The sequence below is a fragment of the Dysidea avara genome, chromosome 11, assembly GCF_963678975.1.
Source record: "Dysidea avara chromosome 11, odDysAvar1.4, whole genome shotgun sequence".
NCBI classification, from domain to species: Eukaryota; Metazoa; Porifera; class Demospongiae; order Dictyoceratida; family Dysideidae; genus Dysidea; species Dysidea avara.
The window spans coordinates 10,890,247-10,908,588 of record NC_089282.1 but is presented as its reverse complement, the minus strand read 5'-3'; the positions used below and the strand labels follow the sequence as shown (position 1 = coordinate 10,908,588).

At 37.4% G+C, this 18,342-nt stretch overlaps 2 protein-coding genes across 3 annotated transcripts in view; one reads left to right on the top strand and one right to left on the bottom strand.

Moving 5' to 3' along the window:
• LOC136237997 (uncharacterized) overlaps positions 1–18,342 on the bottom strand; it is a 294,291-nt gene that overhangs the window by 22,563 nt on the left and 253,386 nt on the right. The gene's annotated exons all lie outside the window — the stretch shown is intronic.
• Positions 6,255–18,342, top strand: part of LOC136237993 (ATP-dependent translocase ABCB1-like) — a 67,657-nt gene continuing 55,569 nt past the window's right edge. For both annotated transcript variants that reach the window (XM_066028292.1, XM_066028293.1), the window contains exons 1-2: positions 6,255–6,380; positions 6,514–6,601. In XM_066028292.1, coding sequence (XP_065884364.1) covers positions 6,304–6,380; positions 6,514–6,601 — 165 coding nt within the window. In that variant the 5' untranslated portion in view covers positions 6,255–6,303. The remainder of the gene's footprint in view (positions 6,381–6,513; positions 6,602–18,342) is intronic.

Below are 18,342 nucleotides of genomic sequence, written 5' to 3'. Positions count from 1 at the left end.
ATACCAATCACTTTTGGTAAAAGATTTATACCTTTAATGTACTATAAATTGTATAAACATCATTAATTGAAAATCTATTCTGAAAATAACCTTTTCTGTCAAATAGTTTAAGTTTTTTAGGCTCCTCTACAAACTTTATTCTTGGGTTGAAATGCTTCTCTTGCAAGTAAAACAATAGTATTATAATAATAGTGAATTTCTTAGCATTAATTATACATGATAAATTAAGTTCACAAAGCTGCACAGTAAAAACAAACTAGTGAACGTCACTACTAAATGTAGTGAACGTCACTACTAATGTCTGCCACAATACTCACTATTTTTGTGTAGTGACGTTCACTACTAATTTTGTAGTGAACGTCACTACATTGACTACCAAGTGGTGACGTTCACTGCAAAAAGTAGTGACGTTTACTACAAAAAGTAGTGAACGTCACTACTAAAAGTAGTGAGTATTGTGCCAGAGCAATTCACTACTAAATTTTTACAGTCATGCAACATCTGAGAGCTGTTCATTTTTGTTTTCCTTACTTGATCAAATCCTATGCTACATTTGTTTAAATCTAGCAGCTTCTGGAGTTTGCACTATCAAATCCCTTGAAGCTCAACTTTAAGCTTAAATGATACTGCAGCATTTATGTTAAAACAGTCATGATCATTGTGTGCATGCATGGTAAAAAGGGGTTAGTTGTGGCCAAAAACTATTTGTATTTGTAGACTAGTTGTAAAACAATTATGGTGATGGATGGATCCATCATTTTAAAAGTTAGATTGCATGAAATAGCACCACAGAACAGTGGCTATATATGAAGTAGATCCAATCCTGTGTGCTAAATATTCTCCTTGGCCTTACCTATACACTCTTTGACAAGCCACTATTATACATTTTCTTAAAATTCAATAACAAGAAACAGTGTATAGTTCTGTTTTTAATTAAAATTACTTCCAACTGAACTCATTTATTTTGTACCCACCTTTGGTTTAAAATAGTTTCTAGATTCAATCTTGTGATAGCCATTTTCCAAAAATTTCAGGGGGTCTGGGAGTATATACGCCACCAGATTTAGAGTGCCCCTAGCTGGAGAATTAATTCTATACAGCTGAGTGCACATGCAGTACACTGGTGAGTCAGTCTACTTGCCCTCTCCACTCACACTTACCCTCTCTACTGTTTGGACAGCTAGTGTAGTTTGAGCCATGAGACTACTTCAAAACGCTAAATATGATCATGTGCAGCTGATATCCATATGTTTCCACTACTAGTTCTTTAAGATGTTAGTCTAAGATTGAATTTAAGCTACATGGCTGTGCACTTTAGTTATATTGACAAGCTGTAGGGGAATAATGGTATCACATAAACGAAGTGACATCATTTTTCACTCAAAATTACTACCAAATTCAATCTCAATAGACCAAATTTGCAAAATTTTTCTGTGGGGGCATGCCCCCAGACCCTCCTAGATAGAACATGCTCTGCATGCTGAGTGTGCTTTGCTCACTAGTTGTATCAACTTTCTTGCCACATATATAAATGTCCATGCATGTTAGTGCACCCCCCTTCTGAAATCCTAGATCCGCCCCTGTGGACCTCTGTCAGCATTGGGAAAATTGGGGTATTAACTCAGGAAATTCTAGTATTTTGGTCATTCCATGCTAAATTACCAAAGAAATTAAAATGTTAACCCACTCTTTTCAAATTTTTTCAAATTTGGCACAAAGACAGTGTATCATGAGTCAAAGTCATACACCAAGTTTCATTTAATTCCTTTGATCACTTTCCGTGTTATGTCTGTTTGCTTTACTGGTATTTTGCTGCATTTGCATGTGATTGTGCAATACTTCTAATATTCAACTATACAATGAAACCTGTCCAACTGGATCACTGTATAAAAGGTCACCTGATTTAAACTGACCATTGTAACAGTCTCCTAAATGTATCATTTGTGTACACAGTGACTTTAACATGTTTATGTAACCACCTCCTTAATAAGGCAGGCCTGGCTGAGGTGACCGGAATGAACAAGTTCACTATTACTTTTATGCTGAGCAATTAAGTAAAGTTAAATTAATGTAATCTCATTAACTAAATGGTTTTAGATATAAGTAAATTGTCTAAGTTCTGTTTTCAACATCAACTTGACTTTCTACCTTGAATAGAGCACATGTAAACTGCCGAAATATAGCCAAGCTGCAGACAGAATAGCTAAAAACTGTGAAGTAAATCACCAAGAAATTGCTCCAATACTTAAAATTTCAGCTAGACCAATACTTTTTACTTTTAGTTTATAGCTAACTCTGAATGATATAGTTGCAGTACCACTACACCCTTTGCACAGCTGGATTTGTTGTAACCGAGCACTGTCCCTGTCTACCACTGCACTTCATAGAACACTGGCTGTATATGCAGGGGCGGATCTAGGATTTCAGAAGGGGGGTGCTAACATGCATGGACATTTATATATGTGGCAAGAAAGTTGATACAACTAGTGAGCAAAGCACACTCAGCATACAGAGCATGCTCTATCTAGGGGGGTCTGGGGGCATGCCCCCACAGAAAGTTTTTGCAAATTTGCATTGAGATTTTGAATTTGGTAGTAATTTTGAGTGAAAAATGATGTCACTTCGTTTATGTGATACCATTATTCCCCTACAGCTTGTCAATATAACTAAAGTGCACAGCCATGTAGCTAAAATTCAATCTTAGACTAACATCTTAAAGAACTAGTAGTGGAAACATATGGGTATCAGCTGCACATGATCATATTTAGTGTTTTGAAGTAGTCTCATGACTCAAACTACACTAGCTGTCCAAACAGTAGAGAGGGTAAGTGTGAGTGGAGAGGGCAAGTAGACTGACTCACCAGTGTACTGCATGTGCACCCAGCTGTATAGAATTAATTCTCCAGCTAGGGGCGCTCTAAATCTTGTGGCGTATATATTCCCAGACCCCCTGGAAATTTTTTGGAAAATGGCTATCACAAGATTGAATCTAGAAACTATTTTAAACCAAAGGTGGGTACAAGATAAATGAGTTTAGTTGGAAGTAATTTTAATTAAAAAACAGAACTATACACTGTTTCTTGTTATTGAACTTTATGTAATAGTGGCTTGTCAAAGAGTGTATAGGTAAGGCCAAGGAGAATATTTAGCACACAGGATTGGATCTACTTCATATATAACCACTGTTCTGTGGTGCTATTTCAATCTAACTTTTAAAATGATGGATCCATCCATCACCATAATTGTTTTACAACTACTCTACAAATACAACTAGTTTTTGGCCACAACTAACCCCTTTTTACCATGCACACAATGATCATGACTGTTTTAACATAAATGCTGCAGTATCATTTAAGCTTAAAGTTGAGCTTCAAGGGATTTGATAGTGTAAATTCCAGAAGCTGCTAGATTTAAACAAATGTAGCATAGGATTTGATCAAGTAAGGAAAACAAAAATGAACAGCTCTCAGATGTTGCAGCTTTGTGAACTTAATTTATCATGTATATAATGCTGAGAAATTCACTATTATTATAATACTATTGTTTTACTAGCAAGAGAGAAGCATTTCAACCCAAGAATAAAGTTTGCAGAGGAGCCTAAAAAAACTTAAACTATTTTTGACAGAAAAGGTTATTTTCAGAATAGATTTTCAATTAATGACGTTTATACAATTTATAGTACATTAAAGGTATAAATCTTTTACCAAAAGTGATTGGTATCTGGCAGGATGTTTGGTACAATGGTGAGGGTAGCAGTGCAAGGTCTAAAAGAATAAGTTTATTACATTCTGGTAACTTATTGAAAATGATAGTTTTAATGATGGATGTCTAGAGTAGTTGACTGTTCTATTAGAGTATTTCGGATTTAGTAGTTTCTATGGTAAGACTTACTCCAAAAGCATTATTTTGAACCCCTCTTAGTAATTCTTGGATAAGATTAGCTATTCCCCTTGCTTTTTTCATTTCCCAAACATGTATATAAAATGCAACTGCACCTGTACTACAGCTTCTAGAAGCTTCCTAGCTTGCTCATCGTAAAATTTTGGAGGGGGGAGTGCTTCAGGCCCCCAAGCACCCCCCCTAAATCCGCCCGTGGTCCAGCAGATGGTTTTGAGTAGTCCATAGTATAAAGAAATATTTTGTGGCATAAAATAAACTATAGACCATATTGCAAGATTCAGCCAAAAAAGCCACTTATTCTGATGGACTAAATGTAAAAATAATGATTATGGCATGCAGCAGAAAAGTTTTCAGTTTAGGCAAACCAATAGATCCCTGTCTGGGGAGGCTCTATAATTAAAAATCCTGTATGAGCAGGAGAAAGCAATGCGAGCAGCCTGCTCAAATAGGGATCTTATAGTCTTATTATTATTATAATTTGGTAAGGGAAGACAGTAAAGCTGATCCCAAACAACAGTGTTGGGAGTAACGCGTTACTTATGCAACGCGTTACGTAATATTACTTTTGTGGTAACAAAGTAATATAACGAAATACGCTATAAAAGCAGGTAATATAACTCAAGTTACTTAACTTACAAATGTAACGCGTTACCTTAGTAATATAGTTACTGTAACGAGCATAGGCGGCGGAAAGGGGGGGGCTAGGGGGCTGAAGCCCCCTTCGGTCTGCTGAGGGGGGCTTAGCCCCCCCTCAGAATGATCTTGGAGTGGGGCTGAAAACCGTGATAAAGATCGAGATACTCTAATAGAGCAGTCACTCTAATAAAGTAGTCAGTGTGTAGCGAGCTATGTAAGGATTTTTATGTAGTTTATCAGCTAGAAATGGTAGCTGGTGAGGTGAAAAGCTCTTGTCAGTTGGTTGACTTTTTTTTTTTTTGGTCTCAGCTTACCAAACTATAGAAATAAGCATTATTACTACAAGTAACGAAGTTACTAATCTCGTTAGTTATCCTCTGAGTAACGCCTATAGCCACAATGAAGTAACGAGGCCTACTGAATGAAGCTTATTCACCAGCTTCTTAGTTATAACCAAGATTTGCATATTGTCCACAACGCAATCATGTCACGTGATAAGGTGGTAGTTTCACACATGACACAGGGGCGTAGGGAGGGGGGGTTCTGGCCCCCCCTGTAAAATTTAGACTTCTGCAAGCAGGATCCTAACACACCATTTAGTGTGGCAGGACAAAATGAGTGAGCAATATAGTGTAATGGCACAGCATAACAATTGATAAAGCTTGCATTCATCTCTCAGGGAAGGATTCACAGGAGGTAACATGAGCTCATGAGCCCTGTTCAAAACTTGTTAAAAGAGATTGATATACTCTAATAGAGCAGTCAGGTATATACTCTAATTACTTTATTAAGTTACTTTATTTTATGGGTAATAAGTAACTGTAACTAAATAGTTCAGTTGCAAGTAATATGTAATATGTAACTAGTTACCTTTACAAAGCAACTTGCCCAACACTGCCAAACAGTAATATGATAAGTACTGTACAATCAAGTCTGAAAAAATGTAGTTAAAGTCTTCTTTGTCTCTTCACAATCATTGTGTCTGACCGGGCATAAAGTGGCCTAAACAACCAATCTCGCCAGATGGAAATGAGATTCAACAGATAAGCCAGAAAGTTAAAGGTCATATTGTAGCTAAACAGCCATAGACTACAGACATGCCAACTCTCATGCATTAGGTGTGAGTCTCTCTCTTTGGCAAGTAATCTCGCGCTATCATGCCTCACCCTCTGTTTCCAGCTCACTCTTTCAGCTCACTTACTAGTAGTTCTCACGCATTTCTCACTGCTGATCTGCTTCATAATTAGCCCTGTGCTTATTTATGTACTTTGAGCATGCATCGACCTTTTTTTTTTTTTGTCTTCACTACCAAAAATCCTGGAGCAGCACTTGAGTCTATATTGCTTGTGTTTGAGGTCTCACTCCTAAAATTGTTGAGAGGTTGGCATCTCTGAGACTACCAATCTTCCTTCCAAGCTCTAGCAGCCAAAATATGTTGATGGGTATAGTTAGTTCGAACAAACAGATGGAAATCAACACTAAATCAGGCACTAATAAAGGCGGGTGGAGGAAAGATTAGTTGGAACATGATGGTGCTAGGAGGGCAGACACTAGCAAGATGCCCTAGAAGGTCAACATAGAGGTTAAAATTACTCTTTTCCTTGCTGTCAACTACCAAAGTATCTACCTCAGCTTCGCGTCGTTCTACTAGAGCTCCACGTGAAATATTTAAATCTTCACGTGAAGCAGGCGGCGCTAAATTTAGCTCACGTGCCGTACCGACAAGTTGTTGCTAAGGGAGAAGAGTGTGCTTGCTGAGCATGAAGCATGAGTGAATGCGGAAGTGATAGTGTTGTTGACGATATACCGGTTGAGAATTCAAACGCTGAAAGTGCTAGTGACAGGTAATTGTTACAGTCTGCAGCCGTGGCCGGCTACTTGGCCACTTATTAATAACTAACGCGTCTTGAATGCATTGTATGTTAACGGGTATTGATAGCATAGACGGCTATTAGAATTCAGTATGTAATTTTTTAGTCAAGTAAGCCAGAATAGCAGTTCCAGTCAGAAAACTCAAGGCAGCAGTAAAGAGAAGAAAGAAAAGGCGGTTAATTTGCTGACTCTGGTAAGAAATAAATATTGTACCACTCCAAACTATAAGAATGTATTTTCCTGTCCTCTGCCCATATCATTTCTGAATATCTGCACTAATTAGAAGATAGTTATCAGTAAGAATATGTGAATAAACTTTATAGCTACCAGTACTAAATATGAAGCTTTACAGAAAGCCTTCCATATGGTAGCAGTTTTCTTAGCTAAGACATTGGGCAGATCCAGGATTTTTCAAAGGGGGATCTCTGAGCTGGGTGGAGGGCAACCCCCATGAAGTTCACATAATTATACAACTCAGCTCATCCAGCCTACGTAGCATTGTACGTAGCATGCATACATAAAATGTGCCCTAGGCAAACCTTAACAAGCACGATGTGTGTATCTAGCTATAACTAGCTGGAAACCTACACTGCTCTTTGTGCAGCTTATTGCTATACTATGCTATTGTAGACTTATAGTTTACTACGTACACAACTTCCTGGCACACAGTAGTTATGATGAATGATAGAGCACTTGTTCATGACACTTCTTCCTAACCAAGTTGAAGAACTACTGAAGTAGCTAACTCCCGTGTCACTTTGTAATTCATACTGTTGAGTGCGGGGACCAGCATTCTATGTCTTCTGGGTGTGGTCTCAAGAACAGCCGAGTGATATCACATGCCCATACTGATCAAAGGCGGAGTCAGGTGCATTGCCACAAAAGAAAAGTACCAGTAGCAAAACACTATATAGAAGATTATACAAATCAGACGTACCTTTGCGACAATATCAGTGATTACAAATGCCATTGCTCCCTTACAGCTGCCAGCTCTTCCACACACAGTGAGTGTGTGTCTTCTGCCATTTGCTGAACTTTAAACAATCATATCATGTGAGCTATCATCACGTGATGCTATATCATAGTTAATTAGAATAGTTTGGGACTGCTCTATTAGAGTATATTGATCTTTTGAGATCTGTTGCTTTCCTTTGTGCACTGTCTGTCTTAGATTTCCTGTTCGAGGTTCAACCTGAGGGGGGTTTCGAGACCCCAAAGATCCCCCTGGATCTGCCCCTGAGTCAATGACTATGACAAATTTATTAATTGCATACGTATGCATATTTTTCCAGCTGTGCTATGATAATATAACTCAGCTGTGCTGTCTGCCCTGTAACTCTATAGCTGTTGCTGCTAAGATTAGCTTACAAGCTGGCTAAATAAAGCAGTGATACAAATAATGTCTTCACAATATCCTTTCAGATCAAAATACTCTGATTGAACAGTCAACAGAGATGTAGTGGTTTATAATAACTAGTACCTATGCAAAAGTGTGCTTGTTTTTAAGATTGATGTGTGTGTGTGTGTGTGCTTATATAGATTTCTGCATGGTACGCTTATTGGTTATCACCAAATATATCCAAACAGATTATTGATTGGTGATGTAAGCAAATACACTTGATATTATTGATCAAGACGCATTACTCAAAAACATATTGTATATGATGTATTACATGCATGTGACCTTCCATGGTGTGTTGTACGCTAACATCCAGATTCTCTAAAATGAGACATACACAAAGATTATAATGAGATTCCACCAATTTTCTAAGGTGTTTGTTCTAGTAGCCATATTGATTGTCATGGAGTGAGACCATGCTTGACAATGTCACAATTACATGAAATGGTGTTTGAATGTCATGGTGACCAGGTGTTATATGAACTGACCTACTGTATCTAAGTGTGTTAATTGTAATACATGTTGCAGGTCGAATACTGTGAGAGTCAGTCTCTACCACCAATTGTTGGTACATCAGGACAAATAGCTATTCCACATACAGTGCATGTATTGTTATGCAAGCACCTTAATTTCTGACTGTTCAATTAGAGTGTTTAGCTGTTGATGTGGTTCTTTTGCATGGCATTTTAACAAAGTGTGCAATGTGACCAATTGTACATGACATTAACAATGTGCTGTACAAGCACAATTACAGTAAAATAGGCAGAAAAGAGTTGTTTTCATTAAAGACTTGTCACACTTGCTTAACAGTATCAGCATAGTGGAAATGTACCTTGCAAATGAATTGTGATCGTTAAATTAGAGTATTTCTCCCCTGTGTGTTCTGTTAGAGTAGATGTGCATTCTATTAAGGTGGCGATAAAGCAATGACACGTACAAGAAGCCATAGCAAATACATATGACGTAACATCATATACTGTGAAATTTGTGGTAAATCAGGTGGGCCTGGGGCTTACCAAGCATAAAACAGCCACGAATAACAGGTGAGTTGTTAGCAAAAACAACAAGCAGCTGCTGTTACACAGTTCAGGTGGAATGTAACTCACCTTTACAACAAATTAACAACCTTGACAACGTGAAAACAAGCGCCACTAATAATTATTATTTGTTTCGACTCACCTTACAGCCTGTTACAAACACTATCTTTTCTCTGTAGACACGGGTTGAACAGCCACGAAACCTCATATGAATGGTTAGCAATAGTGTCTGAATAATTCTACGTATCAGTATATCATATATCCATTCTATGGCTTCTTCGCTTGGTGCGAACGGTGAAACAAGGCTATCATCTGCTTGTAAATGCCATATATTTCGACTTGTAAATCACTTCCACTTATTGATACGTAGGATGATTCTTGTAATAGTATGCTTTCATCATGTGAAGTATTGTAGCTAAAACTTGAGGTTATTGAGAGATAACGCGTCTTCTGTGGTCCACTAAGTACCACCGATTTCTTGGTTTGAGAGCAGTTCTACGCTGTATACTCTCTACGAATGATAGATTCCTGTATGCATAGTTTATTTGTATGCAAAATTAAGTACTAGCTTTCAGTATGTCTTAAACTGAGACCATGTTGAGACACAGCAGATTATTGTCAAGATTGCGCGTTATTGCTTTAGCGCCACCTTAAAGCAAACACTGTTAGGGCTTCTCACACAAATTCCGCCTTGTATGGTAGATGTGCATTATATTAGTGTGTAACACCTCGGGGTTACTGATGACTCCGCTCTTAGCCAACTACCACTTCTACTTCTCCCTAGCAACAACTCTTCTATCTTAAAGGAGGGCGGAACTATTGCACGCACATGACATCACCCGCATTACGTATACATCCATACGTGCAATATAATAAGCAATAACTAGAGTTGTACTGATAATCGGATCGGTAATCGGAGAAGCTGATAAATAGCTGTTTTTACCATAATCGGAAATCGGTTGTAATGGGCTGTGGCCAGCAGATTATTAGTCTATTCAGCTTCAGCAGCTGCAGTACCACTGGAGGGGCTGGTGTCAAAGGCTCTGGTATGTACTTGGGTAATTTGTTTATGTTTTGTGGTAACTACCAAGATAAACAGTGATGGTTTAGGCCCTCGCCCACTTGTCTGACTAGCAACTTTGATTGAGATAAGTGTACAATTTCACAGAATTGGCTTTACTAGCTCTACTTTTAATGGAGTGTGCGCAAGTATAATTGCAGAGACCTACAATCGGGTGTCGGTTAACTATCGGTAAAACAGGGTAAAAATATATCGGATATCGGTTTTCCCTAAAAAGTGGGAATCGGTACAACAACAGAGTTTCCGCTTGTGGTTACGAGTATCAGCTGTTAGCCCAACCTCCAACTTCGAATAAGCTATTGCACGAACACCGTGGTTTCTTCTCTGTTATATCTCTCGGCTGTTCTCCCTGGACAAGCCCTCAAATGTAACACCTCAGGGTTACTGACGACTTCGCTCTTAGCCAGCTACCACTTCTACTTCGCCCTAACAACAACTCTTCATTTTAAAGGAGGGCGGGACTATTGCATGCGCATGCACATGACATCACCTGCATTACATATACATACATACGTGCAATATAATACAACAATAACAGTTATTATCACAAGTGTAATCATAGAATATACACGCTTAGCAGGGATAAGTGATGCACTTAACAATCGTTTGACAATCCTTGTTACGGTCATGTGAAAATAATTACGACATGATATATTTATGCGTGAATGTATCAATAGCAACTCTGTAGAGACACAAAAATGTTTCAACTACTGTTCTTTTTAGCAGCTATCTAACGAACTGAAATGATGAATGAAACTGTTGAAGCCAGCCAGCGGGTGTGTGGTTCTCTTGAAAAGGTTTGCTCCAGGAGTGAACTAGCTGTGGAGACAACTAGGACGGCCAAAATTAAAGAATACACACTAGAATTGATTCACGCTTTGGACAAAGAAGATAGTCACAAGTGTTTTAAAGTATTTTTAGAAGCAATACTAACTATCATGCAGTCAGTTCTATGGGTAAACAAACCAACAGTACCAGCTAAAGTAAGGGAAATAATATGGGTGGACTATGCCAATGTACAAACCAACAAGTTTCCTAAATATTGGAAAGAATTATGTGAGTCATTGTGTTTCCCTCATATCATGTGCGAACCATTGGTAATGCAACTAACAAACCAGCAATTTTTGAAGAAATGCTAACAGCAATGTTTAAAACATATGATGAACAATCAATTGCAACTGAAACACCGATAACATTGACTATTGATGAAGAAAATGTGCTAAGATATGCTTGTGGATATCTAAGATATACTTGTGGATATGTGACAAAGAAACTCCGCCAAAATTTTTTGAAATAATATGATGATAAGTATGCTGATTTTGTGGAATGTTTGACCAGAATGAACCCGATGATGAAAATCCTGTAGATTTAGCAACATCTTTCTTGGGCTATACATCGCAGTGATAAAGATCGTCAACAGGGGTGGATTGTATGAAGTTAATGGTGATATTTTTTTTGCTATTTATAGAAATCGAAAAGGCCATGCAAGTGAAGTTAATGAGCTATCTTGAGAAGGGAACTATTCCACCATCTGAACAGTCATCAGGGAAAGAAGAAATATTGCAACACATAATGAGTGATTCTAATGTTTTATTTTACTGGGTTATTATGAGTTACAGCATTCAAGATGACGGAACTAGATCAGAATTATTAACTCACATAACAAGAACACTATTATTTCTGCATTCATCACAGTGGATGGAGCAATACAAACATATGTCAAGTGCCGACAGTAAGAAGAAGAAAGGACTGCAGAAAGAATTAAAGAAATTATGCTAGCTGCATTATGTTAAATATATAACTATATGCTGTTACATGCTTTTATAGCACAACAATAATATCACCAGCAGAACGGTAATAATAACACTCATCATGCCCAATGTCTCTATGGTTTGGTGTGCTTTCTTCTTGGTAAAGGTGTTTCATCAATTTCAATTTGTGGAGTTGGTTGCTTTCTGTTGTTTTCTCTTGCAGGATCAGTGGCTATAGTCCCCTGAACTCTTATCGACACTGTGTTCTTTAAAAATTGCTGTGACATTGGATTGTCATTTCGTCCACCTTGTGCATGCTGTTTCCCCCCCAAAACTTCCAGGGGGTCCTGACAGAATCTCTCTGATAGTATATAATCTACTCCAGTCTGACTAAGTAAAAATTTGGCCATCTCCACAAATGGTTTTACTGTGATGCATATGAAATGTTTATGTAAAGTAGTTAACATAATTGCTTTTTAAACCTGTTATCTGCAGTCCTTTTCTTGTCTCTAAACTCAGGAACATCATGTTCTTTTGTGCTGCAGTAAACTTGTGATCACTCCTTTCATCGACGCTCTTTTCCAACTCCTTCAGGTAGTTTAAAAAATCCTTCTCAAACCACTACAGATATAGCAATAAAGTTTACAAGAGTAACAAAATTAATTCACCTCAAAACAATCATCATTCTTTTCTTTGTAGGGGTCTAAATCTGATTTGATTCTCTGTGTTCCTTCTTCTACACATGTGGTATTCAATGGCGGATCCAGGATGGGGCATTTGGGGCAAATGCCCCCCCCCCCCCCTCACCTCACCTTGTGGAGTAGCCATAGCTAGGCTACTTCTTTTTGGTTAAAATAGCTACTAAACTTACATCAGGCCTTATAACTCATGAAAATATGCACATTTTAGCATTTTACAAATTCACCTAAAACCAAAGCAAATCAGTCTAATTATGAAATTGTTACCTAGTACCTTCGTGCGTACTAAGCGCCTCTAAAATAATTATCGTGTTGCAAGACATTAATAGCCTTTAAAGACTTCAAAACCATTTGCAAAGGCTAAATGGCTAAATCAGTAGTGAGACACTACAAAAAGGTGATCATTGGCTGTTTCAAAAATACAGCAACTAATAAGAGAATCCAACCACTTACACGCAACTTAGCCTGTCTGTGCCCCTCCCCTTGCCAGCTGCTGGATCCGCCCCTGGTATTCATCATATCAAAAATCTATCAAAAGTTCTCACGAATTGTTCAGTCTCCTTGTATCTCCATAGTAAGCAAAAGCACTAGCAACAGTGTTACTTAGCACTTAAATTACAGTAATGCCAAAGTTAGGTTGTATTCTTTATTTGGTGCTGCACATATTCTCACCTGAGCAGCTAAATTTACCTTCATCCTAGAATATGAATGTAGCTTTGACAGTTTAAAACCAGATTTGAAATGAATATGAATGTAGTTTTGACAGTTTAAAACCAGATTTGAAATGCTGTTTGTTACAAATTCTTCTCAGCTGATGTACCATCCATTGATCTACACAATACAGGGGCGGGGGGCTTTACTTGATCAATATGCTGAGTATTATAATGAAATTTTGTCTTAGCATAATTATATGATCACTAATAATACAAATACTCATAAAACCACCTTATAAACATCTTTCCAAGGTATTATCAGTGGATTTATGCTAAAGTTTATGCAACAAGGACCCAGATCAGTATTGGAGGTGTACAAGATCGAGATACTCTAATAGAGCAGTCACCTAACTACTCTAATAGAACATTCACTGGAAGCATATAGTTGGTTCTGTTATGGAATTTTTCCAAATCTGTCTGTACCTATACATACAATGAAGTGCATTGGTCTGTTTAAAGGGCTTCATTCATCTACTTGTGTAGTTAATATGTATGGCAATACTTAAGTACACAATTTCCATTGAAAATGCTCTCAGATTCAATCTTGTATTGTTCAAATTTCAAAATTTTCCACTTTCAACATTATTATTCTAACATGCACCTATTCAGTATTGTGCAATTGTGAGAGGGGTGCATCATGTACTTGGTTGTCTGTACCTACCCTACCTTTTCCATTAACAAAATGCTTCAGAGAACCATACCTATAATCTAAAGGCTGTACATAAAATATCTACAGGCAGAAAATATTATGAATTTTATGTGGAAATGTCTCCAAATTGCAGTATTTTAGCATATATTTTTCAAAAATTTCCTAGGGGGGTCATGCCCCCAGACCCGAAGTGTGCTTCACACACCTCTACCCAAGAGATTAGTACCTTGAGTTACCCCCCCCCCCCCCCCCCCCCTTTTATAAATCCTAGATCCGCCCCTGCAATAAACAAACATGGTATTACTTATGCAGTAATTCTCGATGCTTGGTGCATCTGAGAAACAATGACAAATGAATAAAATATGGTGTTAAATTTTATGACTGTTCTATTAGAGTACTTTAAACTTTAAAACAGCTTTGAATATAAATTTGTGTGGGCTTTAGTTTCCGTTTATCTAAATGCTTTTATTATTATCGGAGATCATTGGGATTTCATTCCACTGTATAGCTATGTGTGCAGTACTGGGATCAAACCAATGGAGGTGACACTAATATACTTTTCCAAAATTTAAAAATTATGTTATATGAAATCTATGACAGCATGTATTATACTTTATAAATACATCACAGTGTGCGTTTATGTGCACATGCAGATAAAGGTGGATATAAAGTAGATAATAGGAAGTTCTCACCCACAATCCTCTAGCTTGGTTGTGGCTAAATGAATTTGAACAAACACTCCGCACTGTCTTAATGAGATGGGGGACATCTGATATAAAAATATATCTCTTTCATTGTGTAATAAGGATCCACACAAAAACAGCCAAGCTGTGAAAAAATGATGCGGCCTTAAAAAGCCTGGGTGAAAAAAGTTGTGAAATCACAGGTGGCGGCCAAGAAATGGCTGCAATGATGTTAATGCTAATAAATTTTAACAATGCACATAGCCATTATTAAAATGTTTTAGCATTAACATCATTGCAGCCATTTCTTGGCCGCTACCTTTGTTTTTTCACCCAGGCTTTTTAAGGCCGCACCATTTTTTCACAGTTTGGCTGTTTTTGTGTGGATTTCACTTCTTTTTGTACTTTATAAGGCCCCAAAACCAGCCTATGGTTGAGTTTGAGGTTTGTTTTTACTCACATTTCTTCTTTTGTATGTAGATACAATGATGATTATTGAAGACAGACTTATAAATGTATTTCGTTGCATGATTTAATTCAATATTTGATGGTATTATTGTAATACTCTAATAGAGTGCACATTTTTTGAGGGCTTCTAATAGAACATACATAGAATGTTCTAGAACAATCTAGTACTTCTATTGGTAGATCTATGAAAATTACAAACGTTTGATTATAAGCAGATTTCAACTAGAAACTTCATTATAAAGCAGAAATTAAGTGAGGTGATCAGCCAAGGTAGCAGTGGTTCAGTGGTTAAGGATGCAGGTATTAGGTATGGAGGTCCCTGGTTTGAACTCTGGTAAGTTCTTTTCTCGACATTTTTTGTACACCTTTTTACCCTGTGGTGACTGCTCTATTAGAGTATCTTGATCCTGTGATTTTACACTTGCTTAGTTTTTGCTTTATAACTTTGTTGCTGTACCTCTATTGCTATTCAAGCTATCAAAAGGCACTGCTATGATGATCAGCCTTTGTACACACCAATTTTTCTATACTTGGTTTACCCTGTAGCCGTGACAGAAGTTTGATCTTTTTTTATGTGAATAAATGCTCATAACTGCTTGAATATTACTCAGATTCACAACAAACTTAGTACATAATTCCACCGTTACACACTGTTCATTTGTGACAAAGATTGAGGCAATCGAGTTACACATTTGCATTTTATAGCAATTTTTGCAAAATGTGTGAAAAGAAATCAAAACCCCCATAGCCCCCATACGGCATAAGAAGAAAAAAATGTAGAAATTAAACCGAAATTTTGAATGCCCATATCTCGCAAATGGCTGTTGCGAATTTAATCAAATTTGCTGTGTGGCGTACCCTATCTGGGGGACAGCTATAATGCAAAAATGGTGTGCTTTGGAGAAGGGGCCATGGAGCTATGCATGCATGAAAAAGCTGTTTTCTTTCTTTCTGTAAATATACTCATGGTGTGGTCACCGGTTTTCTTGGCCGCACGTCACACTACCGTGTGTCTTTATTCTGCACTTTATAAACAAAATAAGAGGAAGACTTCCTGCCATTTTGCGGTGCATTCTGAAAAAAACTTGGGGTTGCATGACCCTTTGTCACCTGTTAAACATATCACTTTCAGCTCAACTGCTTCTAAATGTCTGACCACATCCCACACCAGTGGAAATAAAACATCAGCAGAGAGGTCAGTGGTGGTATACTGTGCATAAGGAAATTGAATACTAACAAACAGACCCCTGACCATGAAGACGAGCATATGTTTCGCAATTACAGGCTTGGATTGTTGGGCTTCATCTTGTAATGTCCGTTCATATAGCTGGAGAGTATTGTTAATTGTCCCTACATCTACAAATCCAATCACTTTCTTATCGTACACTAATCCTTCTTTGATCTTCATCTCAATAGAAACATACTTTTAATGGTCTTCTAGGGTGTCAAATTTCATGGCTTGTAAATGTTGTTGCAGAGCAACTTATATTCCAGTATTGCAATGGCAGTTTAGTTCTTCGAATTCATGCAAGTGTCAAAGGTGGTGATGATGATGGCAAATGTGGTGATATCAGTGGCAAAAGTGGAGATGAAGTGCATGGAGCACATGATGATAATGGATGGTATGGGCAATGCTGGTGACACTGATTACAATAGTGGTGTTAGTATGGGTGACTCTGTTGACAATGGTGAAAGTGGTGTTTTCAATAACACATCAGTTGGCCTCAAGACTGAAGGTGTACCTGGTGTATACTTTGATAATGGTAGTGGTAGCAATGGTTGGTTTGCTAATATCAATGGTGACAAAGGGACATTGCTGTGAGCAATGATGGAGGTGATGCCAACAGTGATAGCAGTGTCCACATTGGCAAGGATGAAGAATTGAACAGTGATGGCAATTCAACCAGAAATGGTGTTATAGGTGGTAATAGTGTGGTACTGAATCTGGTAAATGTTGCTCTTTTCCTTGGACGCCCAGGAGGTCTCTGCATTAAAGCCTGTAATTTCTTTTCACGGTTCTTGTGCTGTCTTCCAATTAATATCTTCCTCTTCCCCATGAGTGTAATGCATATAAGCCTATAACCACAATCATTTTACCTGCATTGTAGCTATGAACATATACATCAGAGTAGTTCACTAGCTATATATACCATATATGTACAAAACTTCTGATTGTGAACAAGTACTATCTAATCACTGTGGTAATTACACTTACTGGGTTGGGCATAAATTCACAAGAACATTTTTGGAAGCCACTGGTACAGGGGAGTTAAAACTACAAAACCCATTTTGACTTCACTACAAACAATTAACCAAAATAAGCAGAATTTTAAAAATGAACAACCATTACACTTTTTGCTTCTCTGTGTCTTTATAGACACAATTAGTACTCCTTGGTTGGTATCTTCCACTTAGATAAAACTACAAAAGTATCTGAGGGTGCAGAGGCTTGCATTATGTCACAGGTTTACATAATGCCAAAATGCCTACTATACGCTTACTGGTACTAACAACGTAAATACTTACTTGAAGAGCTTTTAAGAATAAAATAGGAAGAAAACACAATAATATTAACGACTCAGAACTCTGCAAACAAACTGAAATACTACCTTGTACTAGCTAGCAACCAAAAACGGCGCTAGAATTAGACGTGCAAATGTGGCACATATAACCATAATGAGGATTCTTCGTGATGTCAATACGCATTGCTATATTCGTCACTTATCCCTGTTAAGCATGTATAATCTATGGCATAATTGAGTGTGATCTTTGCTTGTAGACTGTTTCACTTACAGTATTATAGCTAGGACAACCATACTGTATGACAATATAAGTGATGTTTCTAAATGAATTGCACATACAAACCATTTAAACTTTTAAAATATGTTCAATCTGCTTATAGCTAGGGACCCGCCGATTATGCTGGCATAATTATGAGCATAATAGGTGTCTGAAAGCATTGAGCATAATGCTAGCATCAGTAAGAATATTTGAGCCATATTACAATCCTTGATACAGATCACAGAAAAAGATTGATATACTCTAATATAACAGTCAATAACTCTAATAGAACAATCAGACGGCTGACTGTTCTATTAGAGTATATCAATCTTTTTCTGTCACATACATTTTGAAAGAGCAAAGATGTGCTTCATCCACTTATTATGTGCCCATAACTGCAAATTTATTAGCAAAATGTGGGAAATGAGACATAAAGCTTGAGCATAATTTGAGCGTAATAGGTAAAATTTTTTAGCAGTACAGCATAGCATAGTAGATAAAATTTTGAACATAATAGGTGGGTCCCTACTTATAACATGGCTTGTTCCCGTAATTTTCCTTACTCTGTTTGTAGTATGTCCTGTAGCGAGCAATTTAAAAAAAATTCTCTAGGTAATGTCCTATCACTAGCCATGGAAGTGGAAACTTGCATTTAAGGTGCAATTAAATATGCA